The sequence below is a fragment of the Nerophis ophidion genome, linkage group LG17 (assembly GCF_033978795.1).
Source record: "Nerophis ophidion isolate RoL-2023_Sa linkage group LG17, RoL_Noph_v1.0, whole genome shotgun sequence".
In the NCBI taxonomy this organism is placed as follows: Eukaryota; Metazoa; Chordata; class Actinopteri; order Syngnathiformes; family Syngnathidae; genus Nerophis; species Nerophis ophidion.
Window position 1 is genome coordinate 15,440,496 of NC_084627.1, and position 23,346 is coordinate 15,463,841.

General features: G+C 39.6%; 1 protein-coding gene across 1 annotated transcript in view; it reads left to right on the forward strand.

Annotated features, from left to right (window-relative positions):
- Window positions 1-23,346, forward strand: part of pappaa (pregnancy-associated plasma protein A, pappalysin 1a) — a 295,025-nt gene that overhangs the window by 66,663 nt on the left and 205,016 nt on the right. Inside the window, exons 3-6 of the mRNA XM_061876405.1 lie at window positions 11,595-11,740; window positions 14,561-14,854; window positions 14,941-15,133; window positions 17,608-17,729. Coding sequence (XP_061732389.1) covers window positions 11,595-11,740; window positions 14,561-14,854; window positions 14,941-15,133; window positions 17,608-17,729 — 755 coding nt within the window. The remainder of the gene's footprint in view (window positions 1-11,594; window positions 11,741-14,560; window positions 14,855-14,940; window positions 15,134-17,607; window positions 17,730-23,346) is intronic.

A 23,346-nucleotide genomic window follows, 5' to 3' on the forward strand; every position in this document is an offset into this window, starting at 1 on the left:
TGGGAGACGCACTGCATCCTATCAGTAAGATACGAGTTAAACCATGACAGGGCTGAGTCTGACATACCAATTCGTGTTTTGATACGCTCTGATAAAATATTATGATCGACGGTATTGAAAGCAGCGCTAAGATCGAGGAGCAGCAACATAGTAGATGACGCATCAGAGTCCATCGTTAGCAAAATTACAAATTGTTCCCAACGACTTTAAACATTAAAGTTAAAGTAACACTGATAGTCAAACATTACTAGGTGTGGTGAAATTACTCTATGCCTTTAACCCATCCACTTGTTCACCCCTTTTGAGGTGAGGGGAGCAGTGAGCAGCAGCGTTGGCCGCGCTCGGGAATCATTTGGTGATTTAACCCCCAATTCCAAGCTTTGATGCTGAGTGCCAAGCAGGGAGGTAATGGGTCCCATTTTTATAGTCTTTGGTATGACTCGGCCGTTGTTTGAACTCACGACCTACTGATTACAGGGCGGACACTCTAACCACAAGGCCACCGTGCAATATTACATGCAGGTTATCCCTTTATTTCCCATAAATTCAAGCTTTTATTTTGGAATTAGGACTTTTTGCCGCAATTTTACAACTTTTGTTAAACAATCTTATTTGTGTACGATTCTGATTCCGATTTTCATAATTGTACAACATTCTAATGGTGAGCTTGCAACATTTCCTTGTAAAAATTTTAACATATGTTTGGGAATGTTATGTCTTTTCATCTTTGACAGTCTAAACCAGTGTTTTTCAACCTTTTCTGAGCTGAGGCACACCATCAGCAGAAAACATTAAAACGTGAAACTCAGTAGCCGATTTTGACAGTAAAAAGTCGTTCTCACAATTGTTGACCATCTCTATAGCTCTTGTCTCAAAGCAGGTGTACTGTCACGACCTGTCACATCACACCATGACTTATTTTGAGTTTTTTTGGTGTTCTCCTGTGTGTAGTGTTTTAGTTCTTGTCTTGCACTCCTAGTTTTGGTGTTGATTGTCATGTTATGTACGGATGTACTTTGTGGACGCCGTCTGCTCCATACGCTGTAAGTCTTTGCTGTCGTCCAGCATTTTTTTTTGTCTACCTTGCAGCCAGTTCAGTTTTAGTTTAGTTTTGCATAGCCATCTCTAAGCTTCAATGCCTTTTGTTTATTTATGGTCTAAGCATTAGACACCGTTTTACCTGCACAATGCCTTCTGCTGCCGTCTGCATATTGTTATCAGGACAAACCATGTTCCCGACATCTACAAAGCAAATAGCAACCTGCTGCCACCTACTGATAGGGAAGAGTATTACACGGTTACTTTGCCGAACTCTAACCACCACAAACACTCGACAACGGCATTGCGGATTATAAATACTAGTTCGAACAGGTTTTTATAGGTGCAGTCAGGGCGTTGAGAGTATCTGGTTTGGTGGCTGCAGGAGTAGGTCTCTGCTTTTTACTGATGATGTGGTCCTGATGGCTTCATCTGGCCAGGATCTTCAGCTCTAAGTGGATCTGTTCTGCAGCCGAGTGTGAAGTGACTGGGATGGGAATCAGCAATTCCAAGTCTGAGTCAATGGTTCTTGCCCGGAAAAGGGTGGAGTGCCCTCTCAGGGCTGGGGAGGAGCTCTTACCCCAAGTGGAAGACTTCAAGTACCTCGGAGTCTTGTTCGCGAGTGAAGGAAGAGCGGCTTGTGAGCTCAACAGGGGGCATCTTCAGAAATGCGGACGCTGTATTGATCCGTTGTGGTGAAGCAGGAGCTGAGCCGGAAGGCAAAGCTCTCAATTTACCGGTCGATCTACATTCCCATCCTCACCTATGGTCATGAGCTTTGGGTTATGACCGAGAGGATAAGATCACTGGTACAATTGGACGAAATGAGTTTCTAACCCTATCTCTCTTAGAGATAGGGTGAGAAACTCTGTCATCTGAGAGGAGCTCAAAGTAAAGCAACTGCTCCTCCACATCGAGAGGAGCCAGATGAGGTAGTTCGGGAATCTGGTCAGGATGCCACCCGAACGCCTCCCTAGGGAGATGTTTAGGGCAAGTCTGACCGGTAAGAGGACACGGGGAAGACCCATGACACGTTGGGAAGACTATGTCTCCCGGCTAGCCTGGGAACACCTTGTCAGGCTTTCCCCTGACAGTTTGTCTATGTTTTATTTTTTTCCTCTGCATTTGTCTGTTTCCTCTGTATTTGTCTGTTTCCTCTGTATTTAGTATCTCCTGTCTTTAGTTCCTGTCATGTGCTCTTATTTTGTCAGCTTACTGTCTTGTTCCCTGAGTGCTGTGTTCCTCCTCAGCTGCGGCTGATTGGCACCTGGCCACACCCGTTGCCAATCAGCCTGCTCCTCTTTGTACCTGCTTTGTCTTGTGTCAGTTGCTGGATCATTTTAATGTCGTTGCCACATATCACTCTTGTCGCGCTACCCGTCGTGTCGTTTTGTTACAGCTACTACGTGTCATGCTACGTTTTGTCCTGGTCGTCGTAGCGGTAAGCTGTTTCTGTTAGCATTAGTTATTTCCAGTTTTTCTGTTTGCTATCCACTAGTTTCCATGCTAAAGTTCCTTTTTGTTTTCTAGCTTCCAGTGCTAGCTCCCTTAGCTTGTTATTCCGCCCATTTTTGTTTGTTCTTGTTTGGTTTTAATTAAATCATGTTTTCATATGTGAAGTGAAATGAATTATATTTGTATAGCGCTTTTCTCTACTGACTCAAAGCGCTTTACATGGTGAAACCCAATCTCTAAGTTACATTTAACTTGGAGTTTGCATGTTCTCCCCGTGAATGCGTGGGTTCCCTCCGGGTACTCCGGCTTCCTCCCACTTCCAAAGACATGCACCTGGGGATAGGTTGATTGGCAACACTAAAATTGGCCCTAGTGTGTGAATGTGAGTGTGAATGTTGTCTGTCTATCTGTGTTGGCCCTGCGATGAGGTGGCGACTTGTCCAGGGTGTACCCCGCCTTCCGCCCGATTGTAGCTGAGATAGGCGCCAGCGCCCCCCGCGACCCCAAAAGGGAATAAGCGGTAGAAAATGGATGGATAACATTTAAACCAGTGTGGGTGGCACTGGGAGCAGGTGTGTAAAGTGTCTTGCCCAAGGACACAACGGCAGTGACTAGAATGGCGGAAGCGGGGACCGAACCTGGAACCCTCAAGAGCCTGGCACGGCCGCTCTACCAACCGAGCTATGCCTGCCTCCGTCTCTGCATCCTGGGGTTCAGCAACAATTCATTCTGACACACCTCGGGATCCCCCGGGAGGAGCTGGATGAGGTGGATGGGGAGAGGGAAGTTTGGGCTTCTCTGCTTAGGCTGCTGCCCCCGCGACCCAACCTCGGGTAAGCGGAAGAAGATGGACGGATGGATGGATGGAATTACTGGTTTGCAAAAAATATTTTTAACCCAATTAGGTGAAATTACAAACCCTTCCACGGCACACCAGACAGTGGTTGAAAAACACTGGTCTAAACTATCCATCCATCCATTTCCTACCGCTTATTCCCTTTGGGGTAGCGGGGGGGCGCTGGTGCCTATCTCAGCTACAATCGTAAATTTCAAAATATTACGATTGAAGGAAGTATAGCTTCTGTTCATAACACAACAGCAAATGTTGTCCATTCTGCAGCCTCTAAAACGTAGAGCCAGAGCAGATGCATCGCATTATTGACACTTTGAAAAGATGGCTGCTCTGGCTGATACAGTGTGCCAGGGCCACCGGCCAGGTTTTAATTTCTTCATAAAAGTAATGACAGTCTCTGACTGCATGAATGACGGCACACTCAGCACTGCCACCTTTCGCCCATCAGCGCTCGGCCCGCAAACTCGGAGACAATGCTCGGGTACGCGCTGGCAAATTGATGGCTTGTTGGAAAACGAAGGCTTCAGGAGACGATCGCAATCAAACGGAATAATAGCAGCGAAATGTTTTATTGAAGCGCTTGTCTTCCCAACATAAAACATGTGTCGCCATGATGTTCACAAGGCATTGCGGCTTGGCTATCAGCGCCGCTACAAACAAGGGGAATGAAGGCCCTCGCTTGCATTTTGGGTTGCTGTTTATTAGCCGCTGGCACTTCCAAGACAACAAGCCTCGACATGGTTCAATTTCCTCTCCATTACACAAGGGTGCAATAGCCAGGATTTAAAAAGCAAAGATGACAAATGAATCGAGTGGCTTCAAATTGAAATTTCATTGCCGTGTTCGGATTAGTTCCCATTACGAACGGCATCCTCCAACAGCAGTTAGTCATGCAAACTTGTTTGTTGCTCAAGCTACCCAGGATCCAACACCCCTGTCGACTTCAGCTAATATTTTGAATCAGGGCCCGAAGTTGGAATTGTATCTATTATCATTATTCTTCACGGTGGCAGAGGGGTTAGTGCGTCTGCCTCACAATACGAAGGTCCTGCAGTCCTGGGTTCAAATCCAGGCTCGGGATCTTTCCGTGTGGAGTTTGCATGTTCTCCACGTGAATGCCTGGGTTCCCTCCGGGTACTCCGGCTTTCTCACACTTCCAAAGACATGCACCTGGGGATAGGTTGATTGGCAACACTAAATTGGCCCTAGTGTGTGAATGTGAGTGTGAATGTTGTCTGTCTATCTGTGTTGGCCCTGCGATGAGGTGGCGACTTGTCCAGGGTGTACTCCGCCTTCTGCCCGATTGTAGCTGAGATAGGCGAAAGGGAATACGCGGTAGAAAATGGATGGATGGATCATTATTCTCCCACTTGTATCGCATTTTAAAGAAAATTAAATCTCACACATTTTTGGAAGCGCATCCGGTCTGGTAAAAAAAGGATATTTTTGGGGTCCCGAACCCAATATGTCAAAAATGACTCAGGAAGTAAGCCATCTCGATTATCGTCATTATTATCCGACTTGGTTTATTTGAAGTATTTTTTTGTGCATAATATCGGTTTTTTGTATGGTTTTAATATTTTTGTAAAACTATGCACTTTCCCCCTAAAACTACCCATTTTTGGTCCATTGCAACTTTGTTTTTGGTATTTAAATAAATAAATGACTTCTCCTAACAATGATATTCTTGTGAGATCATACATCAACATACATTTGCATAGTTTCTTTGAATATTGCAACTTTTTTCTGCAATGTTAAAGCTTTATTCTCACAAATGTGTGTCTTTTTTTTTAGGACTTTAATTGAACAAATTTTAACGTTTTTCTAGGATTTTTTTTTCTTCTCAGCTGATTACTCCTGTTAAAATTCCGACTTTTTATCGTGAAACGTTACACATTTTCCATGCAATATTACAATTTTCAAAACATTCTGGGAATATTTCGACATGAGTACTTAACGTCACCGCACAAAATTTCTAAAATTTTGACTTTTAGTAATTTCTGAGGCTTTTAAAATATTTCAGATTTATTAGTCTAAGTATGAACTGACCTGTATGTATAGCCAATAATTTTGATACAGGCCATGTTGGAATTGCGTCGTTTATCATTATTCTCCCACTTGTATCGCATTTTAAAGAAAATTAATAAGCACCAAAACTCACACATTTTTGCAAGCGCATCCGTTCTGGTAAAAAAATGACTTTTTGGGGTCTCAAACCCAATACGTCAAAAATGAGTCAGGAAGTAGGCCATCTCGATTATCGTCATTATTATCCAACTTGGTTTATTTGAAGTATTTTTTTGTGCATAATATCGTTTTTTTGTATGGTTTTAATATTTTTGTAAAACTATGCACTTTCCCCCTAAAACTACCCATTTTTGGTCTATTGCAACTTTGTTTTTGGTATTTAGATAAATAAATGACTTCTCCTAACAATGATATTCTCGTGAGATCATACATCAACATACATTTGCATAGTTTCTTTGAATATTACAACTTTTTTCTGCAATGTTAAAGCTTTATTCTTACAAATGTATGTCCTTTTTTTAGGACTTTAATTGAACAAATTTTAACGTTTTTCTAGGATTTTTTGTTCTTGTTAACTGATTACTTCTGTTAAAATTACGACTTTTTATCGTGAAATGTTACACATTTTCAATGCAATATTACAATTTTCAAAACATTCTGGGAATATTTCGACAGGAGTACTTAACGTCACAGCACAAATTTTGTAAAATTTTGACTTTTAGTAATTTCTGAGGCTTTTAAAATATTTCAGATTTATTTGTCTAAGTATGAACTGACCTGTATGTATAGCCAATAATTTTGATACAGGCCATGTTGGAATTGCGTCGTTTATTATTATTCTCCCACTTGTATCGCATTTTAAAGAAAATTAACAAGCACGAAAACTCACACATTTTTGCAAGCGCATCCGGTCTGGTAAAAAAAGGACTTTTTTGGGGTCTCAAACCCAATTATGTCAAAAATGACTCAGGAAGTAGGCCATCTCGATTATCGTCATTCTAATCCAACTTAGTTTATTTGAAGTATTTTTTTGTGCATAATATCGTTTTTTTGTATTGTTTTAATATTTTTGTAAAACTATGCACTTTCCCCCTAAAACTACCCATTTTTGGTCTATTGCAACTTTGTTTTTGGTATTTAAATAAATAAATGACTTCTCCTAACAATGATATTCTCGTGAGATCATACATCAACATACATTTGTTATATATAGTTTCTTTGAATATTACAACTTTTTTCTGCAATGTTAAAGCTTTATTCTTACAAATGTATTTCCTTTTGTTAGGACTTTAATTGAACAAATTTTTACGTTTTTCTAGTATTTTTTTTCTTGTCAACTGATTACTCCTGTTAAAATTCCGACTTTTTATCGTGAAACGTTACACATTTTCAATGCAATATTACAATTTTCAAAACATTCTGGGAATATTTCGACATGAGTACTTAACGTCACAGCACAAATTTTCAAAAATTTTGACTTTTAGTAATTTCTGAGGCTTTTAAAATATTTCAGATTCATTTGTCTAAGTATAAACTGACCTGTATAGCCTATAATTTTGATAACGGCCATGTTGGAATTGCGTCGTTTATCATTATTCTCCCACTTGTATCGCATTTTAAAGGAAATTAACAGGCACGAAAACTCACACATTTGTGCAAGCGCATCCGGTCTGGTAAAAAAAGGATATTTTTGGGGTCCCAAACCCAATAAGTCAAAAATGACTCAGGAAGTAGGCCATCTCGATTATCGTCATTATTATCCAACTTGGTTTATTTGAAGTATTTTTTTGTGCATAATATCGTTTTTTTGTATGGTTTTAATATTTTTGTAAAACTATGCACTTTTCCCCTAAAACTACCCATTTTTGGTCTATTGCAACTTTGTTTTTGGTATTTAAATAAATAAATGACTTCTCCTAACAATGATATTCTCGTGAGATCATACATCAACATACATTTGTTATATATATATATATGTATATATATATATATATATATATATATATATATATATATATATAGTTTCTTTGAATATTACAACTTTTTTCTGCAATGTTAAAACTTTATTGTTACAAATGTATTTCCTTTTGTTAGGACTTTAATTGAACACATTTTTACGTTTTTCTAGGATTTTTTTTCTTGTCAACTTATTACTCCTGTTAAAATTCCGACTTTTTATCGCGAAACGTTACATACTTTCAATGCAATATTACAATTTCCAAAACATTCTGGGAATATTTCAACATGAGTATTTAACGTCACAGCACAAATTTTCTAAAATGTTGACTTTTAGTCATTGTAAATTTCTGAGGCTTTTAAAATATTTCAGATTTATTTGTCAACGTATAAACTGACCTGTATGTATAGCCTATAATTTTGATACAGGCCATGTTGGAATTACGTCGTTTATCGTTATTCTCCCACTTCTAACGCATTTTAAAGAAAATTAACACGCACGAAAACTCATATATTTTTGCAAGCGAAAAAAGGATACTTTTGGGGTCCAAACACATCCATCCATCCATTTTCTACCGCTTATTCCCTTTCGGGGTCGCGGGGGGCGCTGGCGCCTATCTCAGCTACAATCGGGCGGAAGGCGGGGTACACCCTGGACAAGTCGCCACCTCATCGCAGGGCCAACACAGATAGACAGACAACATTCACACTCACATTCACACACTAGGGCCAATTTAGTGTTGCCAATCAACCTATCCCCAGGTGCATCCAAACACAAAATATCAAAAATTACTCTATAGCGCCTCCTTGAAAAGTAGAAAAAAAAAATCAGCTCCTGACAACAATTTCACGTATCTTCACAAAAACCGTTGGGGACGTCCATCATGACAAGACGCACGTCTCAATAACTCATATTTGAAAAAAAAAAACAGGAAGTAGGCCTTCTCGATTATCCTTATCGTTATCCAGCTTGGTTTATTTGAAGTATTTGCAGCATTTTTTTGTATGGTTTCAATATTTTAGTAAAACTATGCAATTTCCGCTAGAAACTACCCATTTTTGGTCCATTGCAACTTTGTTCTTGGTAATTAAATAAATATTTTTTTTTTTCAAATGATGTCTCCTAACAATGTTATTCTCGTGAAATCATACATCAACATACATTTGCATAGTTTTTTCGATTATTAAAACTTTTTTCTGTAGTGTTACAGCTTTATTCTTAAAAATGTATGTCTTTTTCTTACAATAGGAGGACTTAAGTTGAACAAATTTTAACTTTTTTTTAGGATTTTTTTTTTCTTGTCAACTGTTAAAATTCCGACTTTTTATCGTGAAACGTTACACATTTTCCATGTAATATTACAAATTTAAATATATTCTGGGAATATTTCCACATAAGTATTTAACGTCAGCTCAAATTTTCTAAATTTCCGACTTTTAGTCATTGTAAAATTCTGAAGCTTCAAAATATTTCATATTTATTCGTCAAAATACAAACTGACCTGAGTAGCCTATAATTTTGATACAGGCCCTATTGGAATTGTGTCGTTTATCATTATTCTCCCACTTCTATCGCAATTTAAAGAAAATTAAGACACACAAAAACTCACAAATTTTTGCAAGCGCGTCCGGTCTAGTAAAAAAGGATATTTTTGGGGTCCTAAACTCTAAATGTCAAAAATGTCTCTATAGCGCCCCCTTGAAAAGTAGAAAAAAATTGTCCCCTGACACCAATTTCACATATCGTCACAAAAATTGCTGACGACATCTATCATGACAAAACGCTTGTTAAAGTGTCAAGAAGCCACATTTGAAAACAAACAGGGAATCGGCCATCTCGATTATCGTTATCCAACTTGGTTTATTTGATTTATTTATGCAGGTTTAATTTTGTTTGCACTCTGATCGTTAAAAACAAAATATTTTTTTTAGAACTGGAAAAAGCACATTTAGCGGGATAACATCTTAAGTGTTGAGAGTTAAGCTTTAATGTTGCTAGCATAAAATTGTTAAATTATGAGAATATGACCAGAATATTGAAATGTCAAATTTTGAGAAGAAACCTGAACAATTTGTAATTTCAGTGATTAGATATAAAAAAAACTTAATGTAAATGAAACGTTTCAGTCTAACCAAAATAGCTTTTTTTTAATAATTAATTGTTAATATTTTTAATATTCCCATAACAATATTACTTTTTAAAAAATATTATTAAGACAGAATAAAATTATATTACAAGAATAATGGCATAATTCAAAGCACACAACAATCCCAGATTCCATATTTTGTGTTTTTCATGAAGTGTAATTTTTTTGTAACGTCTTTATTATTTGTAAATGTCAAATAAATCATAATAATAATATATTTTTTATTTTAAAAAATGCCTTTTTGGTTGTGTACACTCCTTGCAGCGGAGATCGTGACCCCAAAATGCAGGACTTAGCAGACAGGGTGCGGGTGGGAGTGTACAAATGTTCAAAAACACAAATACAGTGCAGCAGGGAAATGCACCAAAAAGCACTGGGAACATTGTTTATGACAAAAGTACAAACAGCTCAAACAGAGTGCAGCAATAGAGTGCACAGAAAAGCAAAAGGGAAACTGTGCTTGGAACATGTAAGCTTAACAGAGAGCTTGTAACAAGAGAAAATACAAAACTACCGTGACAACTACTAATGATCCTACACCTGGATTAAATCTTCCCACAATATTGTGAAATAACTTTTCCATTTATTTCCTGTAATAATCATACTTTGTTATTGTAATATTACTTATGCTACCATCATCAAAATTGTAAATAATGTAAATAATTCAGTGTATATACTCTGATGATTAACTTGTGTGATGACTGTATTATGCTGATAGTATATATTTGTACCATGAATTGATTTACGTGGACCCCGACTAAAAGAAGTTGAAAAAAGTATTTACCATTTAGTGGTCAATTGTACGGAATATGTACTACTTTTTACTTTGAATATTTCATTGGCATTCTTGGTAAATTATGCCTTTTTCCCATGATGCCACAGCTCTCATTAAATTAAATTACAACGTTGTCATGGTCAATTTTGAATGATCACTTATGGTCCCGAAATTGCTACTTGTTTTATCTTAATAGTAAAGTGCTGATACATATCAATCAATCAATGTTTATTTATATAGCCCTTAATCACAAGTGCCTCAAAGGGCTGCAAAAACCACTACGACATCCTCGGTAGGGCCCACATAAGGGCAAGGAAAAACTCACCCCAGTGGGACGTCGACCATGATGACTATGAGAAACCTCGGAGAGGACTAGAGAAAAAGCGCTATATAAATACAATTCACAATTCACAATTCACAGGACCACATACATGGGCAACCACCCCCAGGGGGCCGAAAGCAATGGATGTCGAGCGGATCTAACATGATATTGTGAAAGTCCAATCCATAGTGGATCTAACGTAACCGTGAGAATCAAGTCCAAAGTGGATCCAATATAGTAGCGAGAGTCCCATCCAAAGTGGAGCCAGCAGGAAACCATCTCAAGCGGAGGCGGATCAGCAGCGCAGAGATGTCCCCAACCGATGCATACACGAGCGGTCCATCCCGGGTCCCGACTCTGGACAGCCAGTAGTCATCAATGGCCGTCGGATTGGACCGGACCCCATCCACAAGGGAGAGTGGGACATAGGAGAAAAAAGAAAAGAAATGGCAGATCAACTGGTCTAAAAAAGAGGGTTTATTTAAAGGCTAGAGTATACAAATGAGTTTTAAGATGAGACTTAAATGCTTCTACTGAGATATACATCTCGAACTGTTACCGGGAGGGCGTTCCAGAGTACTGGAGCCCGAACAGAAAACGCTCTATAGCCCGCAGACTTTTTTTGGGCTTTAGGAATCACTAATAAGCCGAAGTCCTTTGAACGCAGATTTCTTGCCGGGACATATGATACAATACAATCGGCAAGATAAGCTGGAGCTAGACCGTGTAGTATTTTATACGTAAGTAGTAAAACCTGATACACAACGTTAATGAAGTTGTTGTTTTTTCTGATACAATTCTAACATTCTTTTTGGCCTGTTTCGTCTTTATTCTGGTAAAAATTCCAACTTTTTCTTGGTACTTCCCAGTTTCATTCTTAAACAAATTATGGATTTTTCTTGTAATCTGTGACTTTTCCCTTTATTTTTCAACTTTTGTTTTTCCGAACAAGAGCTTTATTTGTTCCCACCAATTAAAATATTCACAATAAACACACCTCTTTTTATTTATTTTTTCCAGAGCCTATCTGGACGTGAAGGAGCTGAAAGAGATCCTGCGCTTGGACGGCTCCACTCACCTGAACGTCTTCTTTGCCAACTCCTCTGATGAAGATCTAGCGGGGGTTGCCACTTGGCCGTGGGACAAAGAAGCCCTCACGCATTTAGGTACAAAAGATACGGGCATGCATGATGATGATGCAAATATTCACGCTTGCCTCCACTGTTGATTTGGAGTAATTACAGTTGGCGCCCCAAGCAGCGTCTTGTCTTTATCGAGATTATAATGAAGCCCAGGTGGTCCATGAATAATGCATTAGCTACTTATTGATCTTGTCAAAGGATATTACTATAGAAAGTGAACTTGGATACACTTTAGAGTAGTTTGCATAAAGATTGTAGAGACTTATCATACATGGTCAGTGACTTATCACACAGTCGTTGTAGTCAAAATAGCTGGTAACATGTGAGTAGCAACATAGTTTTGTAAGGTGGTGGTAGCATCATGATTTGGGGCTGCATGAGTGCTGGTTCCTTGACGTAAATTAAATTGCAACATACCGTTTTTATATACAGTAGAGTCATGCAGTCAAGATGCACAATAAGGAGGCACTTGAAGAAAACTGGGCTGCATGGTCGAGTGGCCAAAAAGTTCAATTTTGGTCTCATTGCTCCAAATTACTAACCCCGTTTCCATATGAGTTGGGGAAATTGCGTTAGATGTAAATATAAACGGAATACAATGATTTGCAAATCCTTTTCAACCCATATTCAATTGAATGCACTAAAAAGACAACATATTTGATGTTCAATCTCATATGGACCATTCCGCATTAATGGTGCCTTCACAGATGTGCAAGTTACCCATGCCTTGGGCACTAATACACCCTCATACCATCACAGATGCTGGCTTTTGAACTTTTCCAAATATAATTTGAAATGTGGACTCGTCAGACCACAGAACACTTTTCCACTTTGCATCAGTCCATCTTAGATGAGCTCGGGCCCAGCGGAACCGGCAACATTCCTGGGTGTTGTTGATTAATGGCTTTCGCTTTGCATAGTAGAGTTTTTACTTGCACTACCAGATGTAGCGACCAACTGTAGTGACTGACAATGGTTTTATGAAGTGTTCCTGAGCCCATGTGGTGATATCCTTTACACACTGATGTCGGTTTTTGATGCAGTACCGCCTGAGGGATCAAAGATCCATAATATCTTCGCTTACGTGCAGTGATTTCTCCAGATTCTCTAAACTTTTTGATGATTTTACAGACTGTAGATGGTAAAATCCCTAAATTCCTGGCAATATCTCGTTGAGAAATGTTGTTCTAAAACTGTTCGACAATTTGCCTAAAAATTGGTGACCCTCGCCCCATCCTTGTTTGTGAATTACTTAGCATTTCATGGAAGCTGCTTTTATACCCAACCATGGCACCCACCTGTTCCAAATTAGACTGCACACCTGTGGGATGTTCCAAATAAGTGTTTGATGAACATTCCTCAACTTAATCAGTATTTATTGCCACCTTTACCAACTTCTTTGTCACGTGTTGCTGGCATCAAATTCTAATGTCAATGATTATTTGCAAAAAAAAAAAAACGTTTATCATTGGCCCTGCGATGAGGTGGCGACTTGTCCAGGGTGTACCCCGCCTTTCGCCCGATTGTAGCTGAGATAGGCGCCAGCGCCCCCCGCGATCCAAAAAGGGAATAAGCGGTAGGAAATGGATGGATGGGTGGAAAACGTTTATCAGTTTTAACATCAAATATGTTGTCTTTGTTGCATATTCTACTGAATATGGTTTGAAAAGGATTTACAAGTAATTGCATTCCGTTTGTATTTACATCTAACACAATTTCCCAACTCATATGGAAACAGGGTTTGTACTTTGTTCCAGAAGTTTTGAGGCTTGTCTCTGTGCTGTTTGGCATACTGTAAGCGGGATACTTTGTGACATTTGCGGAGAAATGGCGACTCGACCATGCAGCCCATTTTTCTTCGAGTGAAGTGAAGTAAATTATATTTTATATATCACTTTTGTCTAGTGACTCAAAGCGCTTTACATTGTGAAACCCAATATCTAAGTTACATTTAAACCAGTGTGGGTGGCACTGGGAGCAGGTGGGTAAAGTGTTTTGCCCAAGGACACAACAGCAGTGTCTAGGATGGCAGAAGCGGGGATCGAACCTGGAACCCTCAAGTTGCTGGCACGGCTACTGTACCACCCGAGCTATACCGCCTCCGCTATGAATGCCTCCTTATTGTCCATCTTGAAACAGCCACACCACAATTTTTCATAGAGTCCTGTATTTCAGCTGAAGTTATTTGTTGATTTTTCTTTGCATCTCGAACAAGTTTTTCCTAGAAGTTGTGGCTGAAATCTTTGCTGGTCTACCTGAATCCCTCATTTTCCACTTTTTGATCAGCGTTTGAACACTGCTGATTGGCATTCTCAATTCCTTGGATATCTTTTTATACCCCTTTCCTGTTTTATGCAGTTCAATTACCTTTTCTCTCAGATCCTTTGACAATTCCTTTGCCTTCCCCGTGACTCAGAATCCAGAAACATCTGTACAGCACTGGATGAAAGATGCAATAGTCTGTCAGAAGCCCAGAAACTCACTGACCTTTTATACACACACATTAATTAGAAACAAACAGGTAACAGGTGGGGATTGGAACCTTGATTAGCCATTCAAAGCTGTTTGTGTCAACTTTTGTGCATGTTATCAGATCAAAGTCACTGGGGTATGTAAACTTTTGATCAGGGTCATTTGGGTACTTTCTTTTGTCATTTTGATTCAAAAAGAGTAAACACAGTTGTTTGCCAATAAATAGCTTCACACAACCATTTAGCATGAGTAGAAGAAATGTTTTTGTGTTATTATTCATATTCTTTGAAGAATGGCCAAGAAATCATAAATTCTCCCAGGGGTATGTAAACTTAAGAGCACAACTGTATAAACATCGACTCCCCTTTTCAGGTGGAATCGTGCTGAACCCGTCCTTCTACGGTACATTCGGGCACACCGACACCATGGTGCACGAGATCGGTCACAGTCTCGGACTCTACCATGTTTTTCGAGGGATCTCAGAGATCGAATCGTGTAACGATCCGTGTTTGGAGACGGAGCCCTCGATGGAGACCGGAGATCTTTGTGCGGACACTAATCCCACGCCCAAGTTCAAGGAATGCCACGATCCAGAACCCGGCAACGAGACCTGCGGCTCTCCGCATTTCACTAACACACCTTTCAACAACTACATGAGTTATGCAGGTGAGGGATGTACTCTTGTGGTCTGTATTCATTGTAAAACAGTCACAGTAATCATGCATCAACTTGTTTTTTTTGTGTCCCTACAGATGATTCCTGCACCGACTCCTTCACCCTGAACCAAGTGGCTAGGATGCACTGCTACCTGGACCTGGTCTACCAGACTTGGCAACCTAATTCCAAACCTCCTCCGGTGCCCATGCCCCCGCAGGTGGTGGAGCAACATCACAACTCCTTCACTTTGGAATGGTTTCCACCCATTTCAGGACAGTTTTTTGACAGGTGAAATGACCTGGATGGGCACATGCGCCTTTTGTAGAAAAAAATAAAAAATAATAATAATTTTTGTTGAAATATTTGAAATAAATATGACAAATTTTTTTTTAGATTTTTATTTTTTTGTACAGTACAGGCCTAAAGTTTGGACACGCCTCCTCATTTAATGTGTTTTATTTATTTCCATGACTATTTACATTGTAGATTGTCACTGAAGGCATCAAAGCTAGGAATGAACACATGTGGAGTTATGTACTTGACAAAAATAGGTGAAATAACTGAAAACATGTTTTTAAATCTAGTTTCTTCAAAATAGCCACACTTTGCTCTGATTACTACTTTGCACACACTTGGCATTCTCTCGGTGAGCTTCAAGCACACCTGTGAAGTGAAAACCATTTCAGGTGACTACCTCTTGAAGCTCATTGAGAGAATGCCAAGAGTGTGCGAAAAAGTGTTCAGAGCAAAGGGTGGCTATTTTGAAGAAACGAGATTATAACACGTGTTCAGTTATTTCACCTTTTTTTTTATTGAGCACAGAACTCCACATGTGTTCACTCATAGTTGTAATGCCTTCAATGACAATCTACAATGTAAATAGTCATGAAAATAAAGAAAACGCATCGAATGAGGAGAAGGTGTGTCCAAACTTTTGGCCTGTACTGTATGTGTTTTTTCATGAAATAGTTGTCTTTAATTTTACTTAGTTTTTGGGGCAACATTATTATATTTTTAATATTATTTATTTTTTTCCTTCAAATTCTAATTTGTTTGTATTTATGTTAGGCCTTTATCCATCTTGGTTTATTTTAAGTATTTTTTTCTATAAAATGTTTTTTTTTTTTTGTATGATTTTAATATTTTAGTAAAACTATACAATTTCCCCCTACGATTACCCATTTTTGGACCATTACAACTGTGTTCTTGGTAATATATATATATATATATGTATATATATATATATATATATATATATATATATATATACACATACACATATATATGATAAATATACATATATATACATATATATACACATACACATAGATATGATAAATATAGATACAGTACATATATATTTACATATACATATATGTACACACACGTGTACATATGTATATATATATACATACATACACATATATATGATAAATATACATACAGTACATATATATTTACATATACATATATGTACACACACGTGTGTATATATATATATATATACACACATATATATATATGGTAAATATACATACAGTACGTATATATTTACATATATTACCAAGAACAAAGTTGCAATGGACCAAAAATGGGTAATTTTAGGAGAACGTGTATAGTTTTACTGAAATATTAAAATCATACAAAAAAAACATTGTACACAAACATTTATTTTATTTTGTTTCAAATTATGACTTCTCCTAACAATGTTATTCTTGTGAAATCATACATTTGCATAGTTTCTTCGATTCCAAAATCTTTTTTCTCGCAACTTATTTTTTGTAAACTTACAGCTTTAGTCTTGCAAATGTATATTTTTCTCACCATAGCAGGACTTCAACTGAACAAATGTTAACTTTTCGGAGGATTTTTTTTTCTGGTCAACTGATTACTTCTGTTAAAATTCCAACTTTATTGGTGTAAAGTTACACATTTTCCATGTAATATTAAGATTTTCAAATCATTCTGTTAATATTTTGACATGAGCACCTAACATCACAGCTCAAATTAGATAAAATTCTGACTTTTAGTCAATTTTGTGTCAGAGTTAGTTGGTGATGAACCCCAGGATGCAGAGACGGAGGCAGGCATAGAATATGAAGACATTAATATAAATAATAGAACAAGAACAAACAAAAAGCACGCACGTGGGCGGGATAACAAACTAAGGGAGCTAGCACTGGAAGCTAGAAAACAAAAAATAACTTTAGCATGGAAGCTAGAGGATAGCAAACAGAAAAACTGGAAATAACTAATGGCTAACAAGAACAGCTTATCGCTACGACTACCAGGACAAAATGTAGCACGACAGGTAATAGCTGAAAAGAATCACAGACACGACAAGAGCAACATGTGGAAACGACAAGTCCGAATGACAATACAATGATCCAGCAACTGACACAAGACAAAGCAGGTACAAATAGGAGCAGGCTGATTGGCAACGGGTGTGGCCAGGTGCCAATCAGCCGCAGCTGAGGAGGAACACCGCACTCAGGGAACAAGACAGGAAGCTGCCAAAATAAAAGCACTACACAGGAACTAAATACAGGAAATACTAAACACAGAGGAAACAGACAAATGCAAAGGAAAAAACTAAAACAGACAAACTGTCAGGGGAAAGCCTGACATTTTGAGGCTTTTAAAATATTTCAGATTTCTTTGTCTAAATATAAACTGACCTGTACAACCTATAATTTTGATACCTGTTTTTTTATTTGGCCTATATCTAAGTTGGTTTCTGTGCTTTTCTGTTGGTTTCCTAGAGAATTGGGATCAGTGTGCGATAAATGCACCGAGGGTAGAGTTCTTCTGCAATACGCCTCCAACTCGTCATCCCCGCGACCGTGCGATCCCTCCGGACACTGGTCACCGCTTGGGGCTGAAGGTAGCGTGTCCTCCATCCTACGCCATTCTTCTTCACTCTGATATAAACACACTTTCTACTTCAAATATGCTAAAATATGTCAAATATGCTACAACTGGAATGGGGTTTAACTTTTGTTGGCTCTCTGAGTCAAAGCTCCAACACGCCAACATTTGGCTCACTGACTCATCTCCAAAACATGCACTTATTCGTGAGGATCAAGATTTAAGGTACCACCATTCCCACCTCCCATGTCAAAAGTGGAATTTTCCCATTTGTGTGGGATTTAAGTGCAATAAAAGCTAACAGAAGTGGGATTTTAGACATGTTTTGGTCCACTGATTATAAGAACTCTGCACGGAGGAGGTATTTATGGTATTAAGATACGTTTTGTTCCCCATCTGTGCACCACTGCATCACTCTGTGCTTTTTACTGTGCTTGCATCAAGCATTTTATCCCCCTGTTATAACTTAGAGTTGCAACGAGGACCATCACCATCTTCACCATAACATATAATGAATTTTGTATCGTAAAAATGAAAAACAGAACACGTATTTATTTACATCCATCCCATCCATTTTCTACCGCTTGTTCCCTTTTGGGGTCGCGGGGGGCGCTGGCACCTATCTCAGCTACAATCGGGCGGAAGGCGGGGTACACCCTGGACAAGTCGCCACCTCATCGCAGGGCCAACACAGATAGACAGACAACATTCACACTCACATTCACACACTAGGGCCAATTTAGTGTTGCCAATCAACCTATCCCCAGGTGCATGTCTTTGGAAGTGGGAGGAAGCCGGAGTACCCAGAGGGAACCCACACATTCACGGGGAGAACATGCAAACTCCACACAGAAAGATCCCGAGCCTGGATTTGAACCCAGGACTGCAGGACCTCGTATTGTGAGGCAGACGCACTAACCCCTCTGCCACCGTGAAGCCGTATTTATTTACAGAATTCACTGAAATATACTGCAATTTTTTTAAAGGTAAAATTTTGCAAACTGAGCTGCCAGTTTGTTTGTCTTTTACTATAAAATCTATTGCCATTTTTACAACAATGTTATGGATAACTTGCTTTAAAATCAGAATGCAAGCAGAGATTCAAGCATTTATTTTCATTTTAACAAACTTTTTTTTGGAATGTATGACAATATAATATTGACATTATTACACAATATTAATGTTTAAAATATATGCAATTGTATGCAGTACATTTTTTTTTCTAGGACCTTATTGACGCATTATATTTCTACGTAAAAATTATATGGTGGACCAGATCTGGCCCCTGGGCCTTAAGTCTGACACTGGTGACTTAGATGATGACCACCTCTTGGATACTGTATACTTGACAATATTATATACACAATATTGCCAAAAGTATTCTGCCACCTGCCTTGACTCACATATGAACATGAAGTGCCATCCCATTCCTAACCCATAGGGTTCAATATGATGTTGGTCCACCTTTTGCAGCTATTTCAGCTTCAACTCCTCTGGGAAGGCTGTCCACAAGGTTGCGGCGTGTGTTTATAGGAATTTTCCACCATTGGTCCTAAAGCGCATTGGTGAGATCACAGACTGATGTTGGTCGAGAAGGCGTGGCTCTCAGTCTGCATTCTAATTCATCCCAAAGGTGTTCTATCGGGTTCAGGTCAGGACTCTGTGCAGGCCAATCAAGTTTATCCACAGAAGTCTTTATGGACCTTGCTTTGTGCACTGGTGCACAGTCATGTTCCCACAAGTTTGGGAGCATGGAATTGTCCAAAATGTTTTGGCATACTGGAGCGTTCAAAGTTCCTTTCACTGGAACAACTCTTGAAAAACAACCCAACACTATAATTCCTCCTACACCAAATATCAAATGTACCGTCCTCCCGGCAACTTCCAAACCCAGACTCGTCCATGGGATTGCCGGATGGAACAGCGTGAGTCAATCATTCCAGAGAACGCGTCTCCACTACTGTAGAGTCCACTGCATCCCACTCTTTGCATTATTTATGACTTAGACGCAGGTGGTCGGCCATGGAAACCCATTCCATGAAGCTCTCTGCGTACTGTACGTGGGCTAATTGGAAGGTCACATGAAGTTTGGAGCTCTGTTGGAGAAAGTCGGCGACCTTCTTTGCACTATGCGTTTCAGCATCTGCTGACCGCTCTCTGTCAGTTTATGTGGCCTACCGCTTGGTGGCTGAGTTGCTGTTGTTCCCAAACTCTTCCATTTTCTTATAATAAAGCCGACAGTTGACTTTGGAATATTTAAGAGCGATGACATTTCACAACGGCAGAGGGGTTAGTGCGTCTGCCTCACAATACGAAGGTCCTGCAGTCCTGGGTTCAAATCCAGGCTCGGGATCTTTCTGTGCGGAGTTTGCATGTTCTCCCCGTAAATGCGTGGGTTCCCTCCGGGTACTCCGGCTTCCTTCCACTTCCAAAGACATGCACCTGGGGATAGGTTGATTGGCAACACTAAATTGGCCCTAGTGTGTGAATGTGAGTGTGAATGTTGTCTGTCTATCTGTGTTGGCCCTGCGATGAGGTGGCGACTTGTCCAGGGTGTACCCCGCCTTCCGCCCGATTGTAGCTGAGATAGGCGCCAGCGCCCCCCGCGACCCCGAAAGGGAATAAGCGGTAGAAAATGGATGGAGAAAATGGATGGAAATTTCACAACTGGATTTGTTGCACAGGTGGCATCCGGCAACAGTTCCACGCTGGAAATCACTGAAAGCGGCCCATTCTTTCACAAATGTTTGTAGAAACATGCCTAAGTGCTTGATTTTATACACCTGTGGCCGGACCAAGTGATTAGGACAAGTGATTCTGATCATTTGAACGGGTGGCCAAATACTTTTGGCAATATAGGGTATACAAAAAAAAAGCCTACCCATGCATTTCTGTGGAAATTGGTTTAGTAGTTTAGTCTTAATCAGGCAACAAACACAAAGCAATCAATGGAGGTAATGACTGCAGAGCCATGATTGTCCTCGGACCCAGGAGTAGTTCAAAGAACGCCAGTGGTGATTATGATTTTATTAATGTTTTTAAAGCGATAGTGTACAAGCTGGAGGCCTATTACTCATGCCTTATTACACTTACTTACTACTTTAGAGCTGACCTCTTCCACATATCAACTCAATGTCCTTTAGGCATGTTGCCAGGCAGACACATTTAATGTTTTTTTATCTTTTTGAAAGTTTGTCCGCTCGCATGAGTGTGAATGTGTGTGTGTGTGTGTGTGTGTGGGTGTGTGATATACAGTAAAGATTATTTAAAGGCACTGAACCTTGCCTCCACGCGAGCGATAATGTGTGTACCAGAGGCAAGTCTGGGCTTGTCCAACATGCTCCGTGTGTAAACTGTACTCAATTTTCCTTCTTGGAGGGGCTCCCTGTTTGTGTCAGCTCCCCGTGTCCTCTTCTTAACTTTGCCCGGTCTGGTGTTTCGGTGGACTCCTCGGCTTGTTTGCAACAGTTTCTCACTTCTTCTACCATGAATACCATGAATTGATTCACGTGGACCCCGACTTAAACAAGTTGGACAACTTATTCGGGTGTTACCATTTAGTGGTCACTGCAAAAACTCAAATCTACGTAAGATTTAATATCTCAAATAAGGGTGATATTTGCTTATTTTCTGTCTGATAAGATTATTCTTCTCACAGAGCAGATTTTATGTTAGTGTTCTTCTTGTTTTAAGGGTTTTGGTGTTAGGATTTTGGTCAAGTGGGGGTGACCCCAGGATGCAAAGACGGGAGGCAAGGTTGAATTACAAAAGGAAAAAGTTTAATAGGTCCAAAAAGTGTAACCAAAGGCGATGGGGCAGAAGTGCACACCATGAATTACCAACAAAATCAGGTTCCTCAGTGGTCATGTCGTGAGTCTTATTCTGCGTTGTGTAGTTTTTTAAGTAAGAGACACTCCACCATTCCGTCGTTTCATCATTTATTGGCCACCTGTTTTGGAAACACATACACAGGTCTCTACTTTTCTGGCGGAGTGATACCTCATCAGCAAAAGTCCGGCATAAGAGGAAATAAACAACATTCATTCATACAAAAATAATGATTTAAATTACATTAATAAAAACGTTTTATCACAAAAAAATAATAATAATACAGAAATCCACATAAACAGGTCTCTACTTTTCTGGCAGAGTGATACCTGCGTAAATATCATGTGTAATTATGACCAAACATTTCAAACATTCGACGCTCTAATCCTTACTTAACAAAATTGTGCATGGAGGTAAAGACATATTTTAATTTATCTATAAAAAAAAAAGTGCAAACTAAAGGCGCGCACAAGGCGGAGAACAAACTTGGCTGAACAACAAAAACTACCACAAAGGCAAAACTATGGATATGAAACAAAAGACTCGCTAAACGTGACATGAATAAACAAAACTTACTTGGAAGGAAATGAGAAGAGCGATACATAACCAGAGTGGAGCAAGAACACTGACGCCAGCCAGACTGCCTGGCAACTACAAGCTTAAATAATAGTGACATGATTAACACAGGTGCGTGAGTCCTAAACAAATCAGGTGCGTGAGTCCAAATGAGTACAGGTGAACCAATCGGTCGTCATGGTGACAAAACAATGGAACGTAAACAGGAACTAAAAGGAGTCTTAAACCAATGAAAAATAACGAAACAAAACGTGACCACAGAAAATGACATTACTAGTGAGAGTATACTTATTTTAAGGTATTTTTGGGGTTCATTGAAGTCACCTCACTTTACTTGCCTTGGAAAGTCTTGACGAGCCAAATTTTCTTCTTCTATTGGAAGATAATTTTGCTTCGTTCAAATAAAATACCCCTAATTTTTGTATTTTTGATTCTTGTTTTTGAACACTGACTTTTTGCAGTGTTTACTGTACTGTGCAACCTACTAATAAAAGTTGCAATCAATCATTGATTGATTGTCTCATTTGCATGTAAACTATTTGGGGGAGGGAGGGGGTCAGCGAGTTGCATGTGTGTGTGTGTGCATTCATGCGATGAGTGTTCTTGCACGCACATGGTACCTAATGGTAGCGCTTCTTACCTCTCGTAATTTTTTACTACCCGATGCCCTTGGAGAAAGTTGGCGGGACGGAAACCCCCCCTCCCCCAAAAAGGAAAATCCCTCCCCAGCAGGAGGGATGGAGGGCGACTGAGAAAGGAAGAGTATGAAGGAAGGGAAGTTGTATGCGGTTGTGGGCGCAAAATATATGGTAAATGGGTTATACTTGTGGGCAGCACGGTGGCAGAGGGGTTAGTACGTCTGCCTCACAATACAAAGGTCCTGAGTAGTCCTGGGTTCAATCCCGGGCTCGGGATCTTTCTGTGTGGAGTTTGCATGTTCTCCCCGTGAATGCGTGGGTTCCCCTCCGGGTACTCCGGCTTCCAAAGACATGCACCTGGGGATAGGTTGTCTTTTGTCTGTCTATCTGTGTTGGCCCTGCGATGAGGTGGCGACTTGTCCAGAGTGTAGCCCGCCTTCCGCCCGATTGTAGCTGAGATAAGCACCAGACCCCAAAGGGAATAACCGGTAGAAGATGGATGGGTTATTCTTGTATAGCGCTTTTCTACCTTCAAGGTACTCAAAGCGCTCTGACACTATTTCCACATTCACCCATTCACACATCATCATC